This window comes from Carya illinoinensis, chromosome 6 (assembly GCF_018687715.1).
Source record: "Carya illinoinensis cultivar Pawnee chromosome 6, C.illinoinensisPawnee_v1, whole genome shotgun sequence".
Classification (NCBI taxonomy): domain Eukaryota; kingdom Viridiplantae; phylum Streptophyta; class Magnoliopsida; order Fagales; family Juglandaceae; genus Carya; species Carya illinoinensis.
The window spans coordinates 34,525,858-34,551,003 of NC_056757.1; the positions used below are offsets into that span (position 1 = coordinate 34,525,858).

Here is a 25,146-nt window from a genome sequence, read left to right on the forward strand (position 1 = left end):
TTTTTCAAGTAAATTCTATATTTATTTAATTTTAAAAAAAATTAAGTATTAATACTATGCAATATTTACGTACTTTATCACTGTAAATATTATTTTTCATGTAATGTATATATGCATATGGTAAATATATAATATTAGCTACTTGATTCTTGGTATATATTCATATTAAATTGAGATTAATTGAGGTGGCCAATAAAAGTCAAAGCTTTGATGCTTCCTAATTGCTTGCTGATCAGAGTACGTCTTTGAGACGAAGGAATTGACTTCGGTGCCTCAAAAGTAGCATTAATAGGAAGAAAGAGATCATTTTGCAGTCTTGTCTTGCTGAGAAAGAGAGAATATCAGAGATGGCCATGGAGATGGATCTGTCACTCAAGCTAAATGCTAAAGAATTACATACTGCAGATCATGAACTAGTACTAGTAGATCAAGAAAAGGATCTGGAAGATCAAAAAGAAAAACAAGATCATGAACAAGCACAAACGAAGGATCATGATTTCCGTGATGCAGAATTCGATCATCAAGCAGTAGTACTACTTGATCATCAGGCCACCGCAGGTGAAGTAGACGATGATGCATTAATAATGGAAGTATCCATGGAGCAGACTAAAGAGGTACGTGCCGCAGCATATATACATACAACCCTCTATTAACAATTAAAGCACCAATATCACTACTCATTTGTCGTGTATAATTGTATGTCGACTGACGATAGAAGAAATCTGTCATGTTTTTACTAGTTTTCTTGGCTACAAAAGGAGATGAACCGCATGAAAGAGGAAAACAAGGTGTTGAGGAACACCGTGGAGCAAACATTGAAAGACTACAACGATTTACAGATGAAGCTCGCCAGTATCCAGCAAAATAACCAAGACATGATCAAGGTATTTTCTCATGCAATTTATCGATTTCTGTCCATTGTTTTATGGGATATTATTGATTATATGTAATTATATATTTTACTCTTTTCTTCGATTCAGGTTCCTGATCAAGTATTTCTTCTGCTCCATGGTAATGATCACAACGCTAGTACTCAAGATCAACCAAAGACAGTTGCCAATAATATTCTAGATATCACCCCCCAAGGGCTTCCCTATCCGTCCCACAAGGAGGGTATAAGAGAGAGTGAATTAGGGTTGTCACTGAGGCTACATACGGATTCTGAAGAACAAGATCACAGAGTACTGCTGGAAGATAAAGAAGATAATAAGGAAGAATTGGCGAGTACTTTTGCCACTGTACAAAGCAAGCTACACCGGAGTGATCATTTGGCCGGAATTACAAGCTGCCCTGTTGCCTCTCCAGCCAACAGAAAAACTAGGGTTTCGGTCAGAGTTAGATGTGAAGCAGCCACGGTGAGCTTAATTTATCATCTGAATCTCATAAATATTTTATGAGCTTAATAATATTCACCCAATTACGTGCAACTTAATCCCTACTTTTCATTTAGATGAACGATGGTTGCCAATGGAGAAAATATGGGCAGAAAATTGCAAAAGGAAATCCTTGCCCCCGAGCTTATTATCGTTGCACTGTAGCTCCTGGATGCCCAGTTAGAAAACAAGTACAAATTAGCTGTCAAAACTGAAAGTTATTGTACTTTGATCATGATCAATTAGCTTAATCTTTGGTTTTATTCTTTGCATCAAATCTTAATAATGGGTGTTGTTTATTTTTTTGCGCATGACTAGGTGCAAAGATGCTTAGAGGACATGTCTATACTGGTGACAACCTATGAAGGAACACACAACCACCCACTTCCTGTGGGAGCAACTGCCATGGCTTCCACGACCTCAGCAGCAGCTTCCTTTATGTTATTAGATTCGAGCAATCCTCTTTCAAATGGCACCTCTAGTTTCACCCAGGCATCCCTTCCTAATTATCATGGTTCTCATATGGTTAACCCTTCTTCGCATCTATCAAACATTAGAAGCATAAACCCTAATTATGACCCTTCCAAAGGAATTGTTCTTGACCTGACAAACAACAGCTCCGACAATAATCCTCCTCCTCAAATATTCCCAATGGCTAGCCCCTCGTATTCACCATCTCATCAACAAGCTGGCTTCTCTTGGATGCGAGGCAACCCAAGTTTTCATAATTATGGCAATCTTTTTCCCATCCCGAGAAGAATGGATCCGCATGAGGATCAGAAGAATTGGAAAGATGAAGAAAGTCGGTCATTAATGGCAGAAAATGTGACGGCTATTACTTCAAATCCTAAATTTAGAGTTGCCGTTGCAGCTGCTATTAACTCTTTCATCAATAAAGAGAGTCCTACATTAACTCATCCGGTGGGGACTCCATTATCTGGTCCTAGGGATGGGGAGATCAGTACTGGTACTAGCTCTAATGGCAACAACTGGGTCCTCGAATCTCTCTTGGGAAATGGTAATAAGCCACTCGGGCAATCACCTTAAACACTTCATGAATTCGAACTCAGATTATTATAGCCTTTTAATTAGAAACAAATGGAATAGACGTATAATACGACACTTAGTCTGTATCATATCTTATCAAGATTTGGTTCTTTGCTCAATAAGATTCATACATATTACATATTACAATGCTGCACCCTTTTTCTTTGTGGCTCTTCTTGATCTTCTTCTCCTGAATTCTTCTTCTTCGATCGATCCATTATTACTTCTTCTTCTTCTTTTTATTGCATTATTATAAGTACTTAATTGCATGCTTTGGATACTGAACTGTTTTTTCATTTGTTTTGATAAATCACTGCAACAAGAATACCGTATAATCTGTGCATGTGTGTATAATTTATGCCTCATAAATACTATATAGTACTGCAGTCTGCAGCTTCAATAATCGTGCATATATATAATAATACTGCTAATTAATTTCGACTGATGATCATCACAAATTGCGGGAAGGGATAGAGTCATTTGATAGTACTGGATTACAGATCATCATGATCAAATCATATTGATATATATTAATGCATGCCTAGCAAGCATTAATGATCGATGATCATAACTACTTAGATCTGAATCTAAAGTACTCCGAGTCAACTCTTTAACATTTGTATAGTTGGCCAGCTCAACATATATATAATAAGAGGAATGCTACACATCATCCCACACCACACACTTTATATATTAAAATATTATTTTTTATTATTTTTTATTTTTTATTTCATTTTATTCTTATTAAACTAATTGAATTATTCTATTTATCATCCACACACTACATATTTATTATAGAAAAAATGAAAAAAAATTAAAATAAGTGTGGTGTGTGAAGTGTGAGGATGATAAGAAGAATTTTCCATATAATAATTTATCAATGTTCATTCAAGATTCAATAATGTCTGGAAAATCTATATATATAGACGATCATAAATACTGTAGAACTTGCTTCATACATACATTATGAATGAACATCATATATATATATATATATATATATAAGTACTACTACATGATCATGTACATGACATGCATTTGAATTAGCTAGGCTTGCAAACAAGGTGTCAATTCAATTTGGGTTGATTTGATCTTCTCCTATTTAATCTTGATAATTTGTTGATCAGGCTTAAAAACAAACTTATTTAGAGCTTTAAATTAAACCTTATACATGAGCTTGAACTCGATCGGCTTGACAAAATTAGCTAGTAATGAATCCTCGTACATGAATTCCTATTAATAAAAACCATTTTGAAAGTTTATGGCCACTAAACATTGTATATAGATCTCTGCGTATATCCGAACTTTGTCGTCCTACTCAACTTGGTTCATTTTTTTCACACAAACATTAAATTTGGGTGCCAACCTCGTGTAGTTCATTCATGAATAAATGAATAAACATGGACAAGTTTTTATATATCCCTATGTCAAAACTCCAGATCATATATATATATATATATATATATACATACCCGGCCACGTACAACTAATTGGTTCATAATTTGGCTTCAATAATAACTTTCGTTTATCAATATTGTTAAAGAATAAAATACAAATAATAAGATTTACCTCTTCTCATTAATTTCAATTTTTTATATAAGTGGTAGTTTCACATGGTATTATAGCAGATGTTTTGAGTTGAAACATTCATGACTCTATACTCTACCTAATTTAATTAAATATTTCACATATTGGGCATACTCACTGAGGGGAATCTGGCTCACACGTGAAAGAGAATGTTAAAAATAAAATACAAATAATTAGATTAATCCATTTCCATTAGTTTAAACTTTTAAAATAAGTGGTGATTTCACCTAGATTCAGAGAGTCCTCACCGATCAATTATGCATGCGAATTGAATATCGTACTGCATGCTAATATATATATATAGCTTACCTGTTGTTGCTTCTATGCTTTCTGCTTCTCTTGTCACATAAATAACTTATTTCTTTCAAATGGGAATTAAATTATATTATCAGAAAAATATAAACACAACGGAATAAGGGTTATGTATCTCATATTCTCATTGCACCAAAAGGGGATCACTACAACAAATAGTTATTTTCCCTCGAGTTCTTTTTTGATGATAGAAGATCATGGCAAATAGTGTTTAATTGACACAAAAAATGTTCGTGGGAACAAAACATGGTTTTTACCACCAACATGGATCGTTGAAAATAATGTAGTGGGAAAGGTATTTTTACCACGAAGAAATGTATTTTTTGCCACTAATTTGTGTTAACGGGAAAAAAGCTCACAGTAAGACTTGGTCCTCATGGGTTAAAATTTTTAACGTCACAAAATTTATGATTGATCATAGTCATCATTTATTTGTTCGACTCGAATTCTTTCCTCCGGCAACAACATGCAAGCATGCATCTCTCTCAATGGCATGGAGCAGCCAGCTAGCACGCTAAGAGAGTGATCGACACTCATTCCTTGTAATCAACAATTAATCTGATCAGAGCCACACTTGAAAGTGATTGAGCCAAGAGAAAGATTTTCTATCGATCACACACTGTACACTAGGTAACAAATTAATTAAATTAGTATGTATAGCACCGCCATTTGTAATCCAACAATGGTTTTCTATTTTTATTGGCCACATGTGATAGAGATAAAGTCCCAATTAATTTCAAAAGCGCAATGATTCTTAGTAAGGAGTTTCCTGCAATTGCACATCAAATAATTCAATACAATGTGTACATACAAACTAGTGGACTCTCCAAATTAATACATGACACCTTGGCATCTAGGGCTATAAATGAACCAGTCTGTTCGATAGCCTGCTCGGTTAAACTCGAAAAAAAAAAAAAAAAAAAAACCTCGTTCGTGAAAGCAGATACCGCTCGATTTGTAAATGATACATACCCGATAAAACTCAACTCGACTCGGCTAAGGCTCGTTTACGCTCGCTCGTTTATGCTCGAATCTACTCATTAGCTCGACTCGATTAAAACGCATTCATATATTGATAAATATATACATATACCTATGCATGTATATATGTATTAGCTAATTATATAAGCATACCACTTTTATAATTAAATATATAATATGTATTCTAATTACTTATGTCTATATAGTAAATATACTTCATAGGTATATTTTATAATTTATATAATAATTAGTCGATAAAATTTAATAATTTCATATACTAGTACGTGGGAACCATATATGAAATAGATATATACTATCATATTAAGTGTATGTATTAATAATATATGTAGGCAAATAATATATTGTTATTTTGAATAAATATCAACTTGTTAGATATTAATTATTTATAAATTTTTTAAAATTTTATAATTTAATAGAGGTTCTACTTGTTCGTTGTATAAATTCAATATTAATTCTTTTTTTATTCATTTAATTTATTAATTATTAAATCTTATTAAAAAAAAACAATTCAAACTCGAGCTCGGCTCGACTCGAACTAGTTTGTGGGACGAGCTCGAGTTGAGAGTTTATTTTATCGAGTCGAGCTCGAACAAAGAATTAAAAATAATCTCGAACTATGGCTCGAGTATTTTGAGTCGAGCCGAGCTCCATAAACAAAAACTGGCTTGGCTCAGCTCAGCTCGATTACAGCTCTATTGGTATCTAGTTCAAACTAAATCTTTGCTAATAGTAATACTATATATAGTTACTTTTAAGTATTCTTTGTGCACTCCACTAATGTAATTGTTTGTATTAATTTTTTTAATACACAACTAATCATATCAATGGAGTGCACAAAAAATACGTAAAATTAACTATACATATAATTTTTGTTTTTCTAATGACATCCCTTAAGCTTCAACTTTCAGAATCTCAAACCTTTATAATCTCATTTCCATACACTAAAGTTCATTAAGAGACCATGAACGAGTATAAAGGGTCTTGCATTCTGGGTCGAGACGGCCCATCTCTTACTAGTTCGGTCCATATGGCATGGCCTTCAACTTGGGTCTAGTACTTGTGTTTTGGGCCTATGGTATAGTCAGTCAAGGCCCATCAATTTTTGGCATAATCCTCCAAACTATAGGCTCATTCTATTGGACATGTCAAATCACAATCCAATTTAATGAACTTTTTTTTTCCGTAATGCAAGTTTCATTCATTCCATAAACATAATACAAAGAGAAGTATAAATATAATTATACAACATTAGGGGTCTTTACCACTTGGAAAGTTTAGAAGACGTTACGGAATCTGGTTTAGGTGTATACTTCCATACAAATTGTGAGAAGCTGCCCATTGCGTCAATCCATGCGCGTATTGATTTTGAGACCAATGAATTTTTTGTACAATCTACTGATCAAAATCTTGAAGCTTGTAATGAATATCTCTAGTGGTTGTCTGCATTTCCCAATATGTTGCAGTATTTGGGTTGTTGATGATTGAATCTGCTTGTGCTGAATCTCCTTTTATAATTATTTTCTTAAGTCATATGTTTGCTGCCTCAATGACTGTCATTAATGTTGTTGATGCTTCTCCTACGTTGGGATTTATATTGTGGACAAAATCTGCTTGTGCAAATACTGGAGTGCCCATTTTTGTCCTGCATATAGTTGCTAACTTGCTATGATACTTCCATTTTTTTTACAGCAACATCGAATGAGAGAGAGAGAGAGAGAGAGAGAGAGAGAGAGAGAGAACTCTGTTTGGTGAGGGTTGCCAAAGGGTTCCTGTTGGAATTCTTTCATGTTCCAGGCCGCTAGATGTTCCTTAAATTTTCTTGTCACTATAGTGAGAAACACATAATGGAGGGACATTGGGCGGCATGAGTGGTTTGGTTCCTAATGAAACATATGTTATCCATAGCTAAAACCACAAAGATTTGAAAATGGTGTGAATCTTCTTGGGGTATTCCTAGGTTACTTGTGGGATCTATGATAATTGAAATCCAATGATGGATGGAATGATGTGCAAATGTTTCAATATTAACATGTCATCTTGACTGTCTCCAAAGAATTCGGGAGAAAGTGTAATTAAAGAATAAGTGAATTAAATTCTTTTCCTCCATTTTAAACAATGGGCAAAGTTCTTGATTGTCTTCCATTGGATGAATCTTTTAAGAATGAATTTGGTAAGAAGATTTTGATGCTTTACTTTCTAGAAGAAATTTTTTAAACGATCTTGAATTTTAATCTTCTATAATTTTTTCCAGTCTCATCAGGGAGTTGCAATTAGGCCTGTTTATCCGGGTTTCGACCCGGAAATCCGGGTAGACCCAAACCGGAACCCGGATTTCAAATCCGGGCCGGAACCCGGACCGGGTTAACCCGGGTCATAAACGGGCCGGAACCCGGATAGATTCGGGTTTTCAAAACCCGGATTCTGAGTTCCGGATTGAACACGGGTCTTTTTTTTTAACCTATATAAAAACCTGAATTTATATATAATATTTTCACATGTAGCTCTGATTTTTTTATAAAAAAAAAAAAATTAATTATACACTTTAGAGGTTGAAAAATATCATCTCCTGTATCAAAATTACACTTAATTTGCCTCCAATAAAAATGCGTGTAAAACAAAAAAAAAAAATCTAATATTCATCTATACAAGTATGCATGCATTACAATACAATCCACTACATATTATATTATTTGTTATTTATACATTATATTACAAAATACTAAATTACAATATATGAATTACAAAATCAGTGATTTAATTTCCCCACAGATGGCTCCAAGGCACTGCATGATGATGTAGAATAGAGCTCTTGTGAGAGAGAGTTTCCTTGCCAAGAGGACATGAACTAATTTACTACATCATCGTGGAAGGACTTTGATTTTCTATCATCTTGAAAATAGTCCTATTTTGTTGCTATCCACCTGCAGTTCATCAAAAGAAAAATAGAAACAAACCACCACTTTTGTTAAACATGTACATGTAGCCTTCGAAATGTCATTCTCTCTGTTGAACCACCAAACACTACTACCTGCACGACTCTCCTTAAGTGCAACCCCAGCTTATATCCAAATGGGGCTAACCAATATACATGAACAGATAAATAAGTTCAGAAGCTAAACCAAATCCAACCAAAATAAAAGCAAGTTAAAGGCACATATTTACCGACCACTCAAATCCAGCAAAATATCCAATGGCCAATTTCAAATACAAAAAACCCACAAGTCAAAACTCATTGTTCCACCACCAAGTACATCCAACGGTATACCAGAACCACCCCGATAGACCAAATATCATCAATAAAAGAATGATAAATAACTGTGTTATTAAAGAGAAAACCTCATTGGAAGCATGTCCTCAACAGGTTAACCTAAATTGCATCCACACACTTCAAATCAACAATGTAAAACTAGCAACAGACAACTATTAGTTCACTTTTGCAATATACAAGTAAAACTCACAAGCCTAATTGGAAAGCAGTAGATTACCATCACCCTGAACTTATTCCATCGCCACATCTAAAACCTCTTTCTATAGCATCAAAATTTTCAGATATTTCAGTTAAAATGAAAACTTGCAGGAATAAGATTACCATAATATTTCAAGACAATGGATGGAAATAACCTTGAACACATAAAATTTACAGATTGATCAATACAATAGTACCTTGAACACATAAAATTCTCTATATTTACATCATGGTCCAACTTCTTGAAGGTTTTCTTTAGAACCTATATTGCCAAACAGAACATCGACATGAATAAAGGAATAAATATTGAGGGATAAATGCTCTATCTTGAACTGATACAAACAGAAGAAGCAAACATAGACACTATATTTTGGAAGGATGGGGAATGACAGTCATACTTCAAGGTTCTCCAATTTCCTATTTCAGTGAAATAAAATATCACTTAACTGTTGTGCATCCAAATTCAACCAAATAACTGAATAAAAAGGGTCAAAAGTTTAGGATAACTTTTTTTTCCACACCTTTTTGCTCTTTCATGCGGTGTTATGTGTACATACTTTGCAATATGAAGTTATCCAACAAATCAAATAGACAACAGAAAATAGAAATAAAAGTTTTTTTTTTCTAAATTTTTTTTAATATTTTTAATCATTTAAAGAAATAAAAAAATACACAATTTCATTAATAGTTACTTTTTTAATCATTAAATAAAAAATTTTAAAAATTTACCAATAACTTTGAACGATAATTTTAGAAGACTTCCCTTGCATTTCCCTTATAATATATATATATATATATATATAAGTAGTACCTGAATGAACCATAGAACTAAAATATTTGAAGATACTAATGCCATGCACTTAGGTTTTGAGATCTCATGATGAACCATTAGCTGAATTTTTTGTGTGCTTTTTTTTAAGTAAATGGTTTTTAATTAGGCACTTCCATCCTTAGTAAAGTAAGAAGTACTCAGATTTTTCTTGAGGTATATATATAAAGATGTTTTTTTGCAAATTGTATCAGTATAAAACCCTAGGCATGTCTTATCGAGTATAAAAGAAGATAACTATTCATCTATATTCAGCTTACCAGTTTATCTCTAATGGAAAAAGCAAAATTGCCCTGAAAGTACAAGACTTTTTGGTACTTCAAACTAGTTATGGTTTTTTACAAGAAAATATATGCAATATGTGATTGATAAAGCTGGTGATCTATGGCCTCCTTCCTCATAGTCAGACCTGGTTTAGGCTTAGCTAATCTAGAAGCAGCAAAGCTTAGACATCACCCCACTACTTGGGTTTGTTGTGGAGTATGCTATCTTTGAGCAGGGCAGCAGAAAGCCAAAAATGAACTTACATAAACATAAAAAATAAAAAATAAAAATAAAAATAAAAAACCTTCTTGGATTCGATACCCACGGCTCTAGCATTTTGCAACTAAATAGATATAAACATCTACATAGCAACAAACCCAATCTTCTAGTGCTTAGAAAAATGTTTATTTTTCGTTTGTTCAACTAAACAGATCTAACCCATAAAAATACTCCTCAAACCTTCAAAAAATTTTCATCGAAACAAACCAAAAATCAACAAAGAGAGAAGAAAGAAAACATACCCAAACCCGAAAGTAGAGAGGGAGATAGAGCAGATGAGAGAGATTTTGGTAGGGGCTAGGGCATAGCAGAGCAGAGCAGAGAGAGAGAGAGAGCAGATGAGAGAAGGTGAATCGGGCTCCTTAGGGCATCGCCGCATCGCAGAGAGAGAGCAAAGCAGATAGGGCATCGCCGCGGGGGGGTGGGGGGGCTAGGGCATCACGCGTAAGGCTACTTTTATATTAAACCAGGGTACCGGTTTTAAATCCGGTACCCGGGTTTCAAAACCTTATTCGGGCCGGATAGACTCGGATTTAAATATGCGGATACCGGCCCAGATTTATTCCGGGCCGAAACCCGTAACCAGAATCCAGTTTTCTCAAGTTTCGGACTGGTCTGGGTTTTACCTGGCCCATATGAACAACCCTAGTTGCAATTGAGTTTGATCCAACTTGATGAACTTAATAAAAATGATTTTTCTCCTCTTTTTTTTTTTGAAAAGAAAGAAAACATATTTCTTGAAGAAAATAAATATATATATTATTCAATCCAATAAAATTATCAAATGGGTTCAGTTCAAGGTCGGGTTCGGTTCGAAAGCATGAGGTCCAAACCCATTAATTTGCGGGTCAGTCGAGAAGAACAAAATTTGGAGCGCCTCCAACGGTGCACAAACCACTCAACCAGCACAAACACAAACACAAACACAAACTCAGACAGAGACGCGCAGAGCTCAGCCGTGGATGGGAGGGGATTGAATTGGAAGAATCAAAGGGAAATGGGAAGCATCGATGCAACAGCAGCAGAGAAGTCAGAGCAGGAGCTACGTAAAGAGATCGATGAGCTCCTACGCCAACAGCGCCAGGTCCTTAAACTAGTCCTCTCTCACTTTCTTTGTTATTCTTTGCTTTTCTCTTTCTCTGTTATCTCATTTGTTTTTTCTCTCTTTATTTTTTCCTTTCTTTTTTACTTTGAGAAATCTGTTCTTTCATTCTGGTTTAACTCTGAGAAATTCAGATTACAGAGCGGCTTCGAGATCCTCGGGAACTACGTAGGGGAGTTTTTTCTGACGCCGGACCTCGCAACTTCGCCTCCAACGGAGCTCTTCAGCGAAGTTTAATTCGCCCCGTATGTGCTCTTCCCATATTCGCTTTTGTCACTTTTTCGTTCCTTGTTCGTTTCCACCAAAAGAAGACGTTTTTCTTGCCGATATAACGCCCTTTTTCCCTTTATGAACGGTTTCAAGCAGATAGGACCGACGCGGAAGATCAACCTCCTGGAAAAAGACGACTTTCGTCGGCCGTTGTGAAGGTAAATCGTTTGTAATTCTCACTACATACTGCAACCTGACGTTTGTTAGTTTTCTGACTACAAATAAAAGTTTGCCTCTGATGAACAAATGGTAGCATTTGGTTGAGTTGAGATTGTCTTTTATCCGTCATTATTCATTTCTGACATACTCCAAAAGTGTGTAATCTCTGTTTTGTGCTGTTTTGATTATCTAATGAATGATAGTCTGCTTGAATTAAATGGAATTTCAGCCTTTAAGCGTGCATGTGTGTGTTTTATTTTTGGAGATAGCCGAAGATTCTTTCACGTACATTTTCTTGGTTAGAGTTTGAAAAAGCAGTGGTTCTACCCAACACTACACCTAGAGGGGGGTGAATAGGTGTAATCTAATTTTTATGGCCTTTTGAAAAATTAAACAAACAAGCAGTTAATAAATGAATTAAATAACACAAATAATCAACACATGATTTTGATCACGGAATGGAAACTCATTTGAAGAACATCTTCAAAATCTAAAACCACTCCGGGTGTAAGGCACCACCTCAAATCCACTATAGAAATTTTAGTTTGTTACAACCAATTTAGAGACACTCACAAAATCTTTGTAGCAACTAAACTTGGCTTGCAACACCACGAGTGACCCACTCGATCTCTACACGCATGTAGTGTCGGAACTCCAACCTTCCTATAGCTTCCCACGAGAACCTCTCGATCTTTGCATCAACGGCAGCTCCGGACTCTTCCGGCCAACAAAAATGTCCACTTCAATGGACTCAAGTAAGAGTTGATTTTGAATGTGTTGTGGTGGAGAAATATTTATCCAAGAGAGAATCAAACAAATGGGGGTAAGAAGTTCTTGGAGGCCCTTAGGGTTTTTGCTCTGATTCTCCACACCAAGAACAGAAGTTAACATGTTCTATTTATAGTTCCCATCAAATGAGGCGTTCAAAACCCTAGTGATCTGGAACATTGGCTCGAGCGAAACAATCTGCCAAAGTTCGCTCGAGCGACCTGTCGAGCGAGTATCGAGTGGTCGACTCTGCCTGAGTTCGCTTGAGCTCAGTGTCGAGTGACACACTCTGCCTGGGTTCGCTCGAGCTCAGTGTCGAGCGAGGGTCGAGCGGTTGAATCTGCATGAGTTCGCTCGAGCTGTATGTCGAGCGAGGGTCGAGCGGTTGAATCTGCCTGAGTTCGCTCGAGCTGTATGTCGAGCGAAGGTCGAGCGGTGCAATCTGCCTGAGTTCGCTCGAGCTGTATGTCGAGCGAAGGTCGAGCAGTGCAATCTGCCCAAGTTCGCTCGAGCGCTCCGTCGAGCGAGGGTCGAGCGAAGTTGACTTCTTTGACCAATTTTCAAGCCTTTCCGCAACAACACTTGTTACAACACTATTTTACACAGGTTTTCACAAGAATATGCCAATACGCTCATTTTTCCCTCAACAATCTCCCTCTTTGGCATTTCTGTGACAAAACCTCTAACCTATACATATGACTTAATCCTAGCACACCCAACTAGATCCACATTCTTGAACATGTTGAAATATTTCTGCACACGCTTAGCAAACAGTTAAACATACTCATTCACATATGTACAAAAACATATTTGCAATTCCTAAATCACAATTCATGAACAATCATGTCAAGAAAAGAAATATTTCATTAAGCAACAAATCAGAGATTGAGTTCAAAGAAACATTAGTCAAACAACAGCAGCTAACAAGAGATATAATTCAACAGACATAACCAAAAGCTGTTGTTCCCCCAAAAAAAATGTTAGTACAAGTAACACTCCCCCTGAGTTAATACTATTGTACTACTCCCCCTCAACAATATCTCCCCCTTTTTGTCACAAGAGGCCAAGGGTCTCAATCATCACCATCGGCATCCTCATCATCTTCATTGAGCTGCCTCTCGATGTCGTTGAAACGTTGAGTCACAAGTTGTTACAGGTTATCAACTTTCACCTCAAGGCTGTCGAACCGGGCGTCAAGGCGAGCTAGATACTCAAGTACCTGCTGAAGACTGGGCTCCGACGAACCAGGGGCTGAGGAAGATGGCTGAGAGCTGGATGGGGCCGAGGTAGACGGCTGAGAACTAAATGGTCGGGAGCTCAAAGGCTGAAAGGAGGGAGCGGGAGGATGCTCAACACGGAGAGGGTGTGGAGTTGTGTGAGCACGACTCAGCTGGACGGTCCTACGACCAATAGGAGCCTTAAGTGCAATTCTAGGCTCCTGAGGATGGAAAGCAACAGATTGGGAGAGAGCTAGTCGGGTGATTAAGCACGGTAAGGGCAAACCAGTCCGTGTTTTGGAGGACCGATACGCCTCAACAATAACCCGACACAAAAGACTTCCTAGATCAATGGAGACACCATTGATCAAGGCATACAACAGAAGGGCTCGGTCAAGACCCACATCACTATTATGACCAGTAGGATCTAAGTTCGTAAGAACAATCCTACTAAGAATGAGGTGATCAGGGGTAAAACGAGCAGTTGAAATAGGGGTTGTCCCTTCCCAACTACTAGGTCGACCACAAAGACAACTAGCAATGACTTGTGGACTGGGAGGAGATGTCCGTGAGTAGGGAAACTCAGGATAGGACACACGAGGGGCATTTAGCAGAGTCGCTATCATGCCCGGAGTTACTCGAAAAATAACGTTCCTGAGACTGACTTCAAACGAGTCGTCAACAAACACGTTATGAATATTGGAGTAAAACTCCCTAACCAACTCCACAGAAGGAGTGGGATGACCAGTGGTCAATGCCTGCCACTGACGAGACTAAAAAATGCGAGGAATTATAGTCTCGGTAAACTCACCTAAGGCCACTTCACGCTCGACTATGGGAGTACGATGCGAGAAGTTCTGAGAATATAACTCCTGAGCTCTGGCACTATGGAAGTGAGCTTGAGCGGGTGCAGGGGGGTTTTGGCGAGGACGAACTCGTCGAAACATGGTTTCAGCTGTAGACAGAGTCAACGACGTTAGACAAGGCTAAGGCAATGTGAAGACGTGATGAATGCATGCATGCTGACACAACAATGCCACCCGACAATGTAGGACTTGGTGCATGCCCTATGCCGCTCTTCATTTTGCAAAACAATGATAAATACCTAGTCCAACTCATGTGCATGATCAACATGCATGCTAATGCCAACCCATGTACATGACTCTTATGCAATGACAACCCACATGCAAAGCCATTTGCAAGCCAATGCCACAATCTAAACCAAAATACCTTCAAACCCAATGCAATCCTAGTTAAACGATGTCCCAAACCTAGGATAGACATAAAATAGATATGGGGACAATGCTATGCCAATGCATAATGAAAAAGAGAATACAAACTTCATTTAGGCATTTTATCGAGCACTTGGAGTGCATCCAAGTGGAAAACTCGGGCATAAGCGCATGGGAGTTCCAAAAACTGCCTAAATACACTCAAAAACCCAACAATGACTCCACAATAGCCTTAATAAACCAAAATAAATAGAAAACAATCGAAGAAAAAACTTAAACACCCAATCCGAAACCTATATGCATAACACTCAGAAAACACCCAAAATAAATACACCAAATCATGAAAATACTAAAGAGAAAGGGCTTTACCTTGATTTGGAGATGATTTCGGAAGTAAAACACTCGATTATATGAAGAAATTTGAGAAAAGAGGAAGAAAATCGCACGGGAGGGGGAAAAAACACGAAACAGAGCAGTCTGCTCGAGCGGCTCGAGCGGCGCTCGAGTTTTATAACAGTCGTTCACTCGAGCGAACTTAAAACCCTCGAGCGGCTGTCGAGCGGGTTTCGCTCGAGCGGAGTCGAGCGAGTGTCGAGCGAGGCCACCAGAAAATCACATTTTGCCCAGTTTTGAAGTACACAACACTCACATGACTTGGACAAATATTGGGAATGTCAATTTTCACACCAAGAGTGCATATCAAATGTAGAGGAGCATCATATTCCCATAAAACACGCAGTGAAAAACAAAGTATCACAAGTAATATAGACGTGCGTGTTTAAAGCGGTCCTTGCTCAATCAAGAAATTTCAACCGTAAGGCGTGAGCGGGGTTGGGTTGAACATGAAACCATAAGTGCTTGGGAAGCTCATTCAAGATACAGAAAGTCAAACCCAATGCTGCTAGGACCTGAATCTTTCTGTTTAAATACTTGTTTCAGTATGTTCAAGAAAACAGAAAACTCATTCTGTTTTTCACCCTCTTTTTTTTTTTTTTTTTTAATTACAACTTCACTTTTTCTTTTCCTTTTGAGATACATTTTTTTTTCACAAACGAACCATGATGAGGTCATCTAGCCCTTGGTCAATTCTATATGAAGATAGAGCTTCCTACCACTTTTGATTGCCTCCCCAATAAACTCACAAGTGGTGAAATGTCAATTGACCGAGTTTGGAGTGAAGTGTGTGATGCCAGTCACAGATTACATGAGATACTCATGTTCCAAACCTTTGTAAAACATAAGTATATGATACAAATCTCAAAAGATACATGCACCTAGATTTTAGAATTAACAACCCCACTATTATATAGCGCAATCATGGAGTGCATGTATGGGCAGCAAACAAGAACAAAGAAACCGAAAAGAAAAATCAACAACAAAATAAAATAAAAATGCATGTAATGTATGTAATGCATGTAATGCATACCTATCAGTCTACAGCACCAAGACCATGTGTGGCTTGTGTCTTCCCCTTTTGGATAATCCACCTTGGTATCCATTTTCTTGAGAATGGATTTTCAGTTCTCTTGGTGTACCTCCTAAGCTCAAAGCAGTTTGGTCGGATGTGACCAATCTTTCCACAATGATGACACACAGGGCTTGCTTTGTGAACTCTTTGTCTCAAGAAGGTTGAGACATTATTGGGGTCATTCATGTAATTCTTACCCTTTCCAGAAGGATAAGCAGTTCTACTGTTAACGAATGCAGGAGCATGCACAAAATGACTCATTAATTTAAAACAGTTTGGTCTAATATGGCCTAACTTCCCACAGTGATGATATATGGGGCTCATGTTGCGAGCGCCTTGTCTTTTGGGAGGATGAACAGACTTTTGCGCTTGCATAGGCTTCTTACCCTTCTCAGATGGATGAGCCTTCCTTTTCTCAGTCATTTCAGGAACAAACACTGTGGTTCTCACATTTTTACAAAAGGCTTTTGAGCTTGAAGGAGCATCAGGATTCTCTTCAAAATAGCCTAAACCACTCTTATCACTAGAGGACTTTCCTAAACTTAGGAGTTTGTCAAGCTGGTTTGTCTCAATGGAGAATTTCTGCAACTTAGTATTTAACAAAGTTAGCTCATTTTCATGAGTTGTCACTTTATCCTCCAAAGACACATTCCTCTTTTGTAACTCATCTGTTAGACCAATGGCTTCTCTTAGTTTGCCCTGAAGTCCTTCATTTTCTCTTTTGCATAAATCTATTTCCTCAATATGTGCTTTATTGAGTTTCCTCAATTTCACACATTCCTTATACAACTTCTCATAGATTTCCTGCAAGTCATCTTCATCCCCGGATTCATTTTCAGAAACACTCTCAATTTCAACCACAGATTCATTAATATGACTTTTTCCTGCAACAGAGGAAGTGAAAGCCATGTAGTTGTGATTTTTCTTCCTGGGAGAACTCTCTTGTGAGTCACTTGACTCAGACTCACTATCAGTCAAGGAAGCAGTATTAGCTTTCTCTTTGGCCTTTTTGTAATTCGCACACTCAAGTCGAATGTGACCAAAACCATGACATTCATGGCACTGAATATTGTTATTGACAGCTCTAGTTTCTCGTTTATACCTCCCTTCTCGGTTTTCTGAACTAGAACCTCCATTGAAACCCTTGAACCTTCTCTTCTCCTGTCTTGGATTTTTCTGGGCAAACATCTTCCTGAATTTTTTAGCATAAAATGCTATCTCCTTGTCACTCATGGCAAGTTCATCAGAAGATTCACCAGACTCCTCTCTAATAGCATTGAGGGCTATGGACTTGTTTTTCTTATCCATAGGAAGAGTATGTTCATAGGTTTGTAAGGAACCCACCAACTCTTCAATTCTCATGTTGTCCAAGTCTTTGCTTTCTTCTATAGCAGTGACTTTGGGACGAAACCTCTCAGGAAGAGATCTAAGGACTTTTCTCACAATTCTGTCCTCAGGAATTCTATCCCCTAAATTAAAACGAGAATTGACAATATCATTAAGTTTGCTATAGAAGCCATCAAAAGTTTCATCATCCTTCATCCTAAGTTCTTCAAAGTTGGTGGTTAGCATTTAAAGTTTAGAATTCTTTACAGCCTTGGTACCTTCATGGGTAACCTCAAGAATGTCCCATGCCTCTTTGCAATTTTCACACATGGAGATTCTCTTGAACTCCTCCTGGGACACGGCCATGAATATCGCATTCAGGCCTCTGCTATTCCAACTACACTCGTTGGCTTCATCCCTAGAGTAATTTTCCACACCTTGGGGGTTTCGACTCCTTCAATGAATACAACCGGTTGTTTCCATCCCTTTGTTACGGAAGCCCACACTCGTTCATCCACAGACTTAAGGAAAGCTCTCATTCGAACTTTCCAATACGCATAGTTACTTCCATAAAAAAATGGTGGAGATATGAGTGATTGAGACCTATCCATTTAAACCACTACAGCAGCATCACACTCAGGAACTAAATCCTAGCGGAGTGAACCCTCGCTGATACCAATTGAAAAAGCAGTGGTTCTACCCAACACTACACCTAGAGGGGGGTGAATAGGTGTAATCTAATTTTTATGGCCTTTTGAAAAATTAAACAAACAAGCAGTTAATAAATGAATTAAATAACACAAATAATCAACACATGATTTTGATCACGGAATGGAAACTCATTTGAAGAACATCTTCAAAATCTAAAACCACTCCTGGTGTAAGGCACCACCTCAAATCCACTATAGAAATTTTAGTTTGTTACAACCAATTTAGAGACACTCACAAAACCTTTGTAGCAACTAAACTTGGCTTGCAACACCACGAGTGACCCACTCGATCTCTACACGCATGTAGTGTCGGAACTCCAACCTTCCTATAGCTTCCCACGAGAACCTCTCGATCTCTGCATCAACGGCAGCTCCGGACTCTTCCGGCCAACAAAAATGTCCACTTCAATGGACTCAAGTAAGAGTTGATTTTGAATGTGTTGTGGTGGAGAAATGTTTATCCAAGAGAGAATCAAACAAATGGGGGTAAGAAGTTCTTGGAGGCCCTTAGGGTTTTTGCTCTGATTCTCCACACCAAGAACAGAAGTTAACATGTTCTATTTATAGTTCCCATCAAATGAGGCGTTCAAAACCCTAGTGATCTGGAACATTGGCTCGAGCAAAGTGTCAAGCGAAGGTCGAGCGAAACAATCTGCCAAAGTTCGCTCGAGCGACCTGTCGAGCGAGTATCAAGCGGTCGACTCTGCCTGAGTTCGCTCGAGCTCAGTGTCGAGCGAGGGTCGAGCGACACACTCTGCCTGGGTTCGCTCGAGCTCAGTGTCGAGCGAGGGTCGAGCGGTTGAATCTGCCTGAGTTCGCTCGAGCTGTATGTCGAGCGAGGGTCGAGCGGTTGAATCTGCCTGAGTTCGCTCGAGCTGTATGTTGAGCGAAGGTCGAGCGGTGCAATCTGCCTAAGTTCGCTCGAGCTGTATGTCGAGCGAAGGTCGAGCGGTGCAATCTGCCCAAGTTCGCTCGAGCGCTCCGTCGAGCGAGGGTCGAGCGAAGTTGACTTCTTTGACCAATTTTCAAGCCTTTCCGCAACAACACTATTTTACATAGGTTTTCACAAGAATATGCCAATATGCTCATTTTTCCCTCAACAGAGTTTACTGAACTTTCTTGATTTGCAAATGAAGCTGGAGGATGGGGATATTACCGCAGATGCAGAAGCAGCAAAGGATTAAAAGAAGGAGAATGCAGTTAGGGAGGAAGTTGCTGGAGCTGGCACTGCTAATCAAAGCGACAGAAAGCCATCGAACTTGAAGCAGACTGGCTGGTCTAGAAGGGATGAAAACCAAAGAGCAGCGAAGACGGTAAGTTTCTTATTCTTCTCTATTCATGACTAGCTTTGGCTTCGAGCTAATAAGCCTTAATGCTTTTTTTGGTTAAATATTTCTGGCCAGGAATCTGAGGGACCAGTGGTGAAGCATGTTCCTAGGGTTTTGCCGAAGAATGAGGATCCAAGCTTGGTTACTAGGAACAAAAGAATGCTTGGGCGACTTTTGGGGACTCTAGAGGTTTGTGTACAGCAGTTGCTTTATTTTGATTAGAAACTGACTTACAATAAAGATATTAGCTCAATCTAAAGGTTGGAACTTCTTGTTACCGTTGTTTTATAGTGTTGATTTTTACTTCCAAGTTTACTTCATTATTACTTCAAAAAAAAAAAAAAATAGTTTACTTGAATGAAATTTTTTTTATGTCTTGACAGGATGAGTGGAGTTGTCAAAATTCTTCCAGGTCCTCTCTAGTTGATAATTTGATACTTTTACAAGTTACTTTCTAGAAGATACATGCAGCATAAATTATTGATTTCAAACTTGTGTGGTTCAAAAGCTATCGCATTACCAATTTCAAGATGAAATTTGGCCACTTCTTTGGCTTGAGTTTTCACAAATCCATTCTCAAAAGGGGTTGAAGCATGCTGTTTAATAGTTTATAATTAGGTGAAAAAAAACTACCATTGGGGTGATCTTTAAATAAAAATAATTAAAGGTATACTTTAGGTGTTGAGCTAGAGTCCTGGTTTGGGTTTTTTGTAATTTTATTCATGCCCTTGTATTTACCATTTTTGTGAAACTGTGTCCCAGAAATTCAGGAAAGAAGATATGCAACTCTCAGGAACAGAGGCATACATGCGAAGGTCAAATTCTCTACAAATGGTGAGTATATTCAACTTTTCAATTCTTACGTCATATCATTCACTTATTTCACCGAGACAAGAAGTTGGCATGAATTATGACAACCATGCCTTGACTGAGGAATTCACATATGATCATTTTGGCTATTAGTCTGTGAACGATAGTGCCTATATACGGTTCTCTTTATAATATTGACAATGAAATCTTATGATAGTAACCGTCTCATAACCGAGAAAAAAGATGATAGTACCTGTCTCATAATTGTCAGGCTGAGCAACGAGCATGTGAAGAAAGCGAGAGGCTGAGGCAGCAAGAGCGTGAGCAAATAGCAGAAAAGCGTAGGAGAGATCTGGTTTGTCATGCATTATAACTTAGTTTTGTCATGTGTCAATCCTCAAAATGATCTTCTGTTTTCTTTTGATCATGATCATTGGCTTGTTATTTTATTTTTGAACATTTTTGTTCATCAGACTCTCAGGGCGCGCGTCACTGCCAAGACAGAAGAAAAGAAGTTGGAATTGCTTTTTCTTCAGTGGAGTGACGTGATCACCACAAAAAACTTTGCAATTTTATAAGGTGCATTTTCTTTACATATCAATTTTTCATGCTATCATTTTTCCTTTCTAATGACGAATCTTTTCGCGTGCTAACTTTGTTGACAATCGAGAGCCCTACTGGTAATGAACTCTTTCTGTAATCTATATCTGCTGCAGGTTATTTTTAATTTTGGTACAAAAAGTGTCCATATTCACATTTTATTGAGACAAAGATAAGTTTCTGTTCATGTTGATTGTAGTGTTGGATGCATTTTTACATATCAAAAAGTGTTGAGGCATTTTGATCAGCAAATGTTTCCTGCTTCAGTGCAGGATTTTAAGTAGAATTATAAAACTTTTACGCAACAGATTTCTCTCATTACTGATTGGTTATGGAATATGTTCTTTTCCAGGACCAAGGCAGAGCCTCCAATATATTATTCACCTAATAAGCCTTTAGAAGAAGACGAAACCTTGGTTCAGCAGCAGAAAGGACAGGTGATTTTCTCAACAAGGGTTCCTTGTAACTTTTGTTCCTTCAGCTTTGCTTGATCATGCAACTTTGTGAGTGCACCTCTCTCCCTTACGTGTCCAGTTTCCGTCCATAGAGCGTGCCTTAGTGGTCTGCACAAGCATGAGGCAACCCTTCCGTTAGCCATCTTATACTTTTATCCTTATTATTTTCCAAGCCCTTTTCGCTGTTGCTATGGGAACTTTCCAATCCTTATTTTCTTCAATGTTTACATTACCACCTATATATTTTTCTTTTTTTATTGCCTTCTATATGGTTAGTGAAAATGATTTTGGAAAGAAAATGGACAGAACTTTCTTACCTTTATTATTTTTGCATATGGTAATAAGTTCTTCCTGGTCTTTTTTTTTTTTTTTTTTTTTTTTTGATAATTAAACAAAATCTTGAAATTTGTGTTTAGTGGTAAGAATGGGTTTGTCAGCAATTACTGTAACTGGCTTCGGCTATGGGAGAGCTCTTCCATCCCCATTCTTTTTCCTTTCCTACTGAAATTGCTTTCTGTACTTGATTCGAGAGCTATAGAATGATCCAAGCCTTTCAAGTTCTGCTTGTGACTGGCCGGTCTAGGGCCCTCATCATACACCAAGCTGGCTGCGCTTGAACAAAATTTTTCATCTTGCCAATGTTCCTGGCCTATTGTAGCCATATTTATATATATTCATGGCTCGACTTTTAGTTTTCATTTTAAAGAAATAAAAGTTGGAAAAATTGTCTTCAGTTTGAGTGTGGCTTGTGCTTGAGTCTGTTTGACCAAAGTGAGCCAGCTGAGCTATCACCAAACGTCTAATGCAGTTTTGGAGCAAAGTTCCAGCAGGGTATCCTGTAACATCCTAATAAAAGGTCCAAACCACATAGCCTATACTCTAAAAAGACTAGTTAATAATATAATTGGAGCTCTATTGGAACCTTATAAAGAGTAAGAATTTCTCCTTCCCAAACAATGTCGAATCTCATACACCACCTACCTTTATCCTTATCATATGGGGTATCTCAATCTCCCCCCCTTAAATTCCTGACATCCTCATTGGGCCTGTCTATCGTAGGTGGCACGACTCAAGTCCCACATTTCTGGTTGGGATAGACTCTCATACCATTTCTAATGCCCCAATAAAAGGCCCAAACCACACAGTCTATACTCTAAAAGAACTAATCAATGATATAAATGGAGTCCCATTACAATCTTATAAAGAGTAAAAATTTCTCATTTCCAAGCAATGTGGGATCCCATACACCACTTACCCTTATTCTTATCATATGGGGTATCACATATCCAAAATTAGATTGAGCTCGAGCCAAGCTTCAGAAAATTTTCCAATCTGATTTGAACTGAGCCTGACCATCCCTATTTTAAGTAAAATAGGGGTGACGGTAAAAAACAAATTTATCTGAAATATTATGCACTTGTACATTTGTACATTCACCTCTCTTACAAATTCATTTACCAGGCATTTCTAGAGTGGAAGGCTACCAGGAGGGAGGAACTGTCCTTATACCAGAAACAGATTCAGGAGCAGTATGTTGCCAACGTTGAAAAGGATTTGGAGACATGGCAAAATGCAAGGAAAGCAAGGAAAACAAATAATGATATGTTGAACTTACAGGAAACAATGGATAAAGAACTGGATACCCATTGGCTTGAGCATGGTCCCAAAAAAAGAAAAATCCCTAATGGTAACAAGAACGAGGATGAGGATGATGTGGAAGATATCAATGTTGCCGAGGATGACATGATGGACGATGTGCTGGATGTTGACGTTCCAGGCAGAAGTGATGAAACAGTCAAACCAGAAGCAGGTAATACCAGTCCACATGCTGAAAAAATTGATCAGTAGTCATTGAAGCCATTCCACACACCTTCCCTTTCTGTATCTGTTTACTTGCCTTTAGCATGCAGATCTTGCTTTGGCATTATTTCTTCTTCTCTTTTTAGTATTTTTGTTCAAATTTTACTATCGGCCTTGTTGGGTTCTGAGTTTCTAGGATGAACTTGGTTACCTTTTTGGTATATGTCTTAGAATTGCTTATGTTTCATCCATTGGTAACTTCCATTGTATTTTGGTATCAATGATTCTTCTTCTTATGTCCAGTTGGTGACGGGTTTTTACTGCGAATGCATATTCTTACTTGATTCATCATGAGAGGCAGAAATGGACACATAGAAATCGGAAGAAGTTCACGTGCAATTTGGCATGAATATCAATATAAAGGAAAGATGTTTACATCCAATTTGGAAGCACCCTCACACCAAGCGACAAAGGACCTTAAAGTGGAAATCGGAAAAGGTAAATGACACAACATAGTGAAATGTGCATAGGTAGGACCGTGAGAGGAACATAATAAAAGGCAGAAACAAAAAAAATTGGGATTATGTTGGGCAAGGCATTTGAGCTTTTTATTGGAAGTGCCACCATGTATGTCTATACTTTCTTGCTCCTTTTTAGCTGGTACTCTCTCTCTTTTGAGGGTATATACATATTTACTTGATTGATAAGATTGTGTCCCTATTGAATTTTTAATCAAATTTGAAAATTATCACACTTTGATTGATTGTAACGATTCAAGCATCTACTCATTATTATTATTATTATTATTTGGGTAAAAAGGCTATCATGAGGTGAAGCTGAAGCAGAGCTTAATGGAAGAATCGGAAAAAGGAAATGCCAACCTCAATATGAGGCAAAAGTTAGCCTTTTGTACATGCACCCATAGGTATGCATTATTTAATTTTCCTCTTTTTTTTTTTTCTCGAAAGATAGAGAGAAACAAGTATTAATAAAATTCTAACTTTTTTTTTTTTTTTTTTGTTTCTTTTGCTAGAAACCAACCTGCTTCTAAAGATACTTATCGATGCAGTTCCCCCGAATTGAAAGTTGGTTTCTCTTCGAAAATTATTGGCTGAACAGAAAACACACCTACATATAGTATTTTTTTCAGCCAACGTGGCATGCTTATCTATTTTTGGCCCCAGATTTTATCCGAAATGATGTACTATTGGGCCGACTAGCACTTACTGCTAGTATAAATATGGAAATTATTTTTTTATTATTTTTTATAAATATTTTTTTTAACATTTGTATTATTATGTCTCTCGTTTGGTTATAAAATAAAATATTATTATAATATAGTTTTTTAATATTAATTTTATTTTAAAAATTAAAAAAATTGAATTATTTATTATATTTATATAAGAATTTGTGAAAATTGTAAAGATAAAATGAGATGGTTTGAATTTGGGGATCTAAACTAACTCTAAAATAAAAATACATAATTTTGTTAATAATCATTTTCTTAATTATTAAGTAAAAAAATAAATAAGAAAAATTAAAATGCATGAGATAAGATTAAATTTGAGAGATTTCTATTGTAGAATTAGGTTATTGGATTTGATGTCTACGGTAATAGCGTGCTATATTCCGTCTTTTTGAGAGAATGGAATGGGTCTTTTCTCTTTATTAATACAGAGCGCTTTCTCTCGTTTAGGGGAGATTTAGAAGTTAAGATAATATTCACTATTATGTGTATGGGG

The 25,146-nt window shown here is 37.3% G+C and overlaps 1 protein-coding gene and 1 pseudogene across 1 annotated transcript; both read left to right on the forward strand.

The window, feature by feature from the left end:
• Positions 1-288: 288 nt before the first annotated feature.
• On the forward strand, positions 289-2,564 carry LOC122313836 (probable WRKY transcription factor 9). The gene is made up of 5 exons (XM_043129105.1): positions 289-614; positions 741-884; positions 981-1,355; positions 1,451-1,564; positions 1,692-2,564. The coding sequence occupies exons 1-5, from the start codon at positions 348-350 to the stop codon at positions 2,418-2,420; spliced, it is 1,629 nt and encodes a 542-aa protein (XP_042985039.1). The 5' UTR covers positions 289-347; the 3' UTR covers positions 2,421-2,564.
• Positions 2,565-10,943: 8,379 nt separating this feature from the next.
• Positions 10,944-24,662, forward strand: LOC122312800 (annotated as a pseudogene).
• The last annotated feature ends 484 nt before the right edge of the window (positions 24,663-25,146 follow it).

Coding starts and splice junctions, on each gene's coding strand:
- LOC122313836 (XM_043129105.1), top strand. CDS start 348: ATGGCCATGGAGATGGATCTGTCACTCAAGCTAAATGCTAAAGAATTA. Junction 615..740: donor CCATGGAGCAGACTAAAGAG/GTACGTGCCGCA, acceptor TGTTTTTACTAG/TTTTCTTGGCTACAAAAGGA. Junction 1,356..1,450: donor TTAGATGTGAAGCAGCCACG/GTGAGCTTAATT, acceptor CTTTTCATTTAG/ATGAACGATGGTTGCCAATG.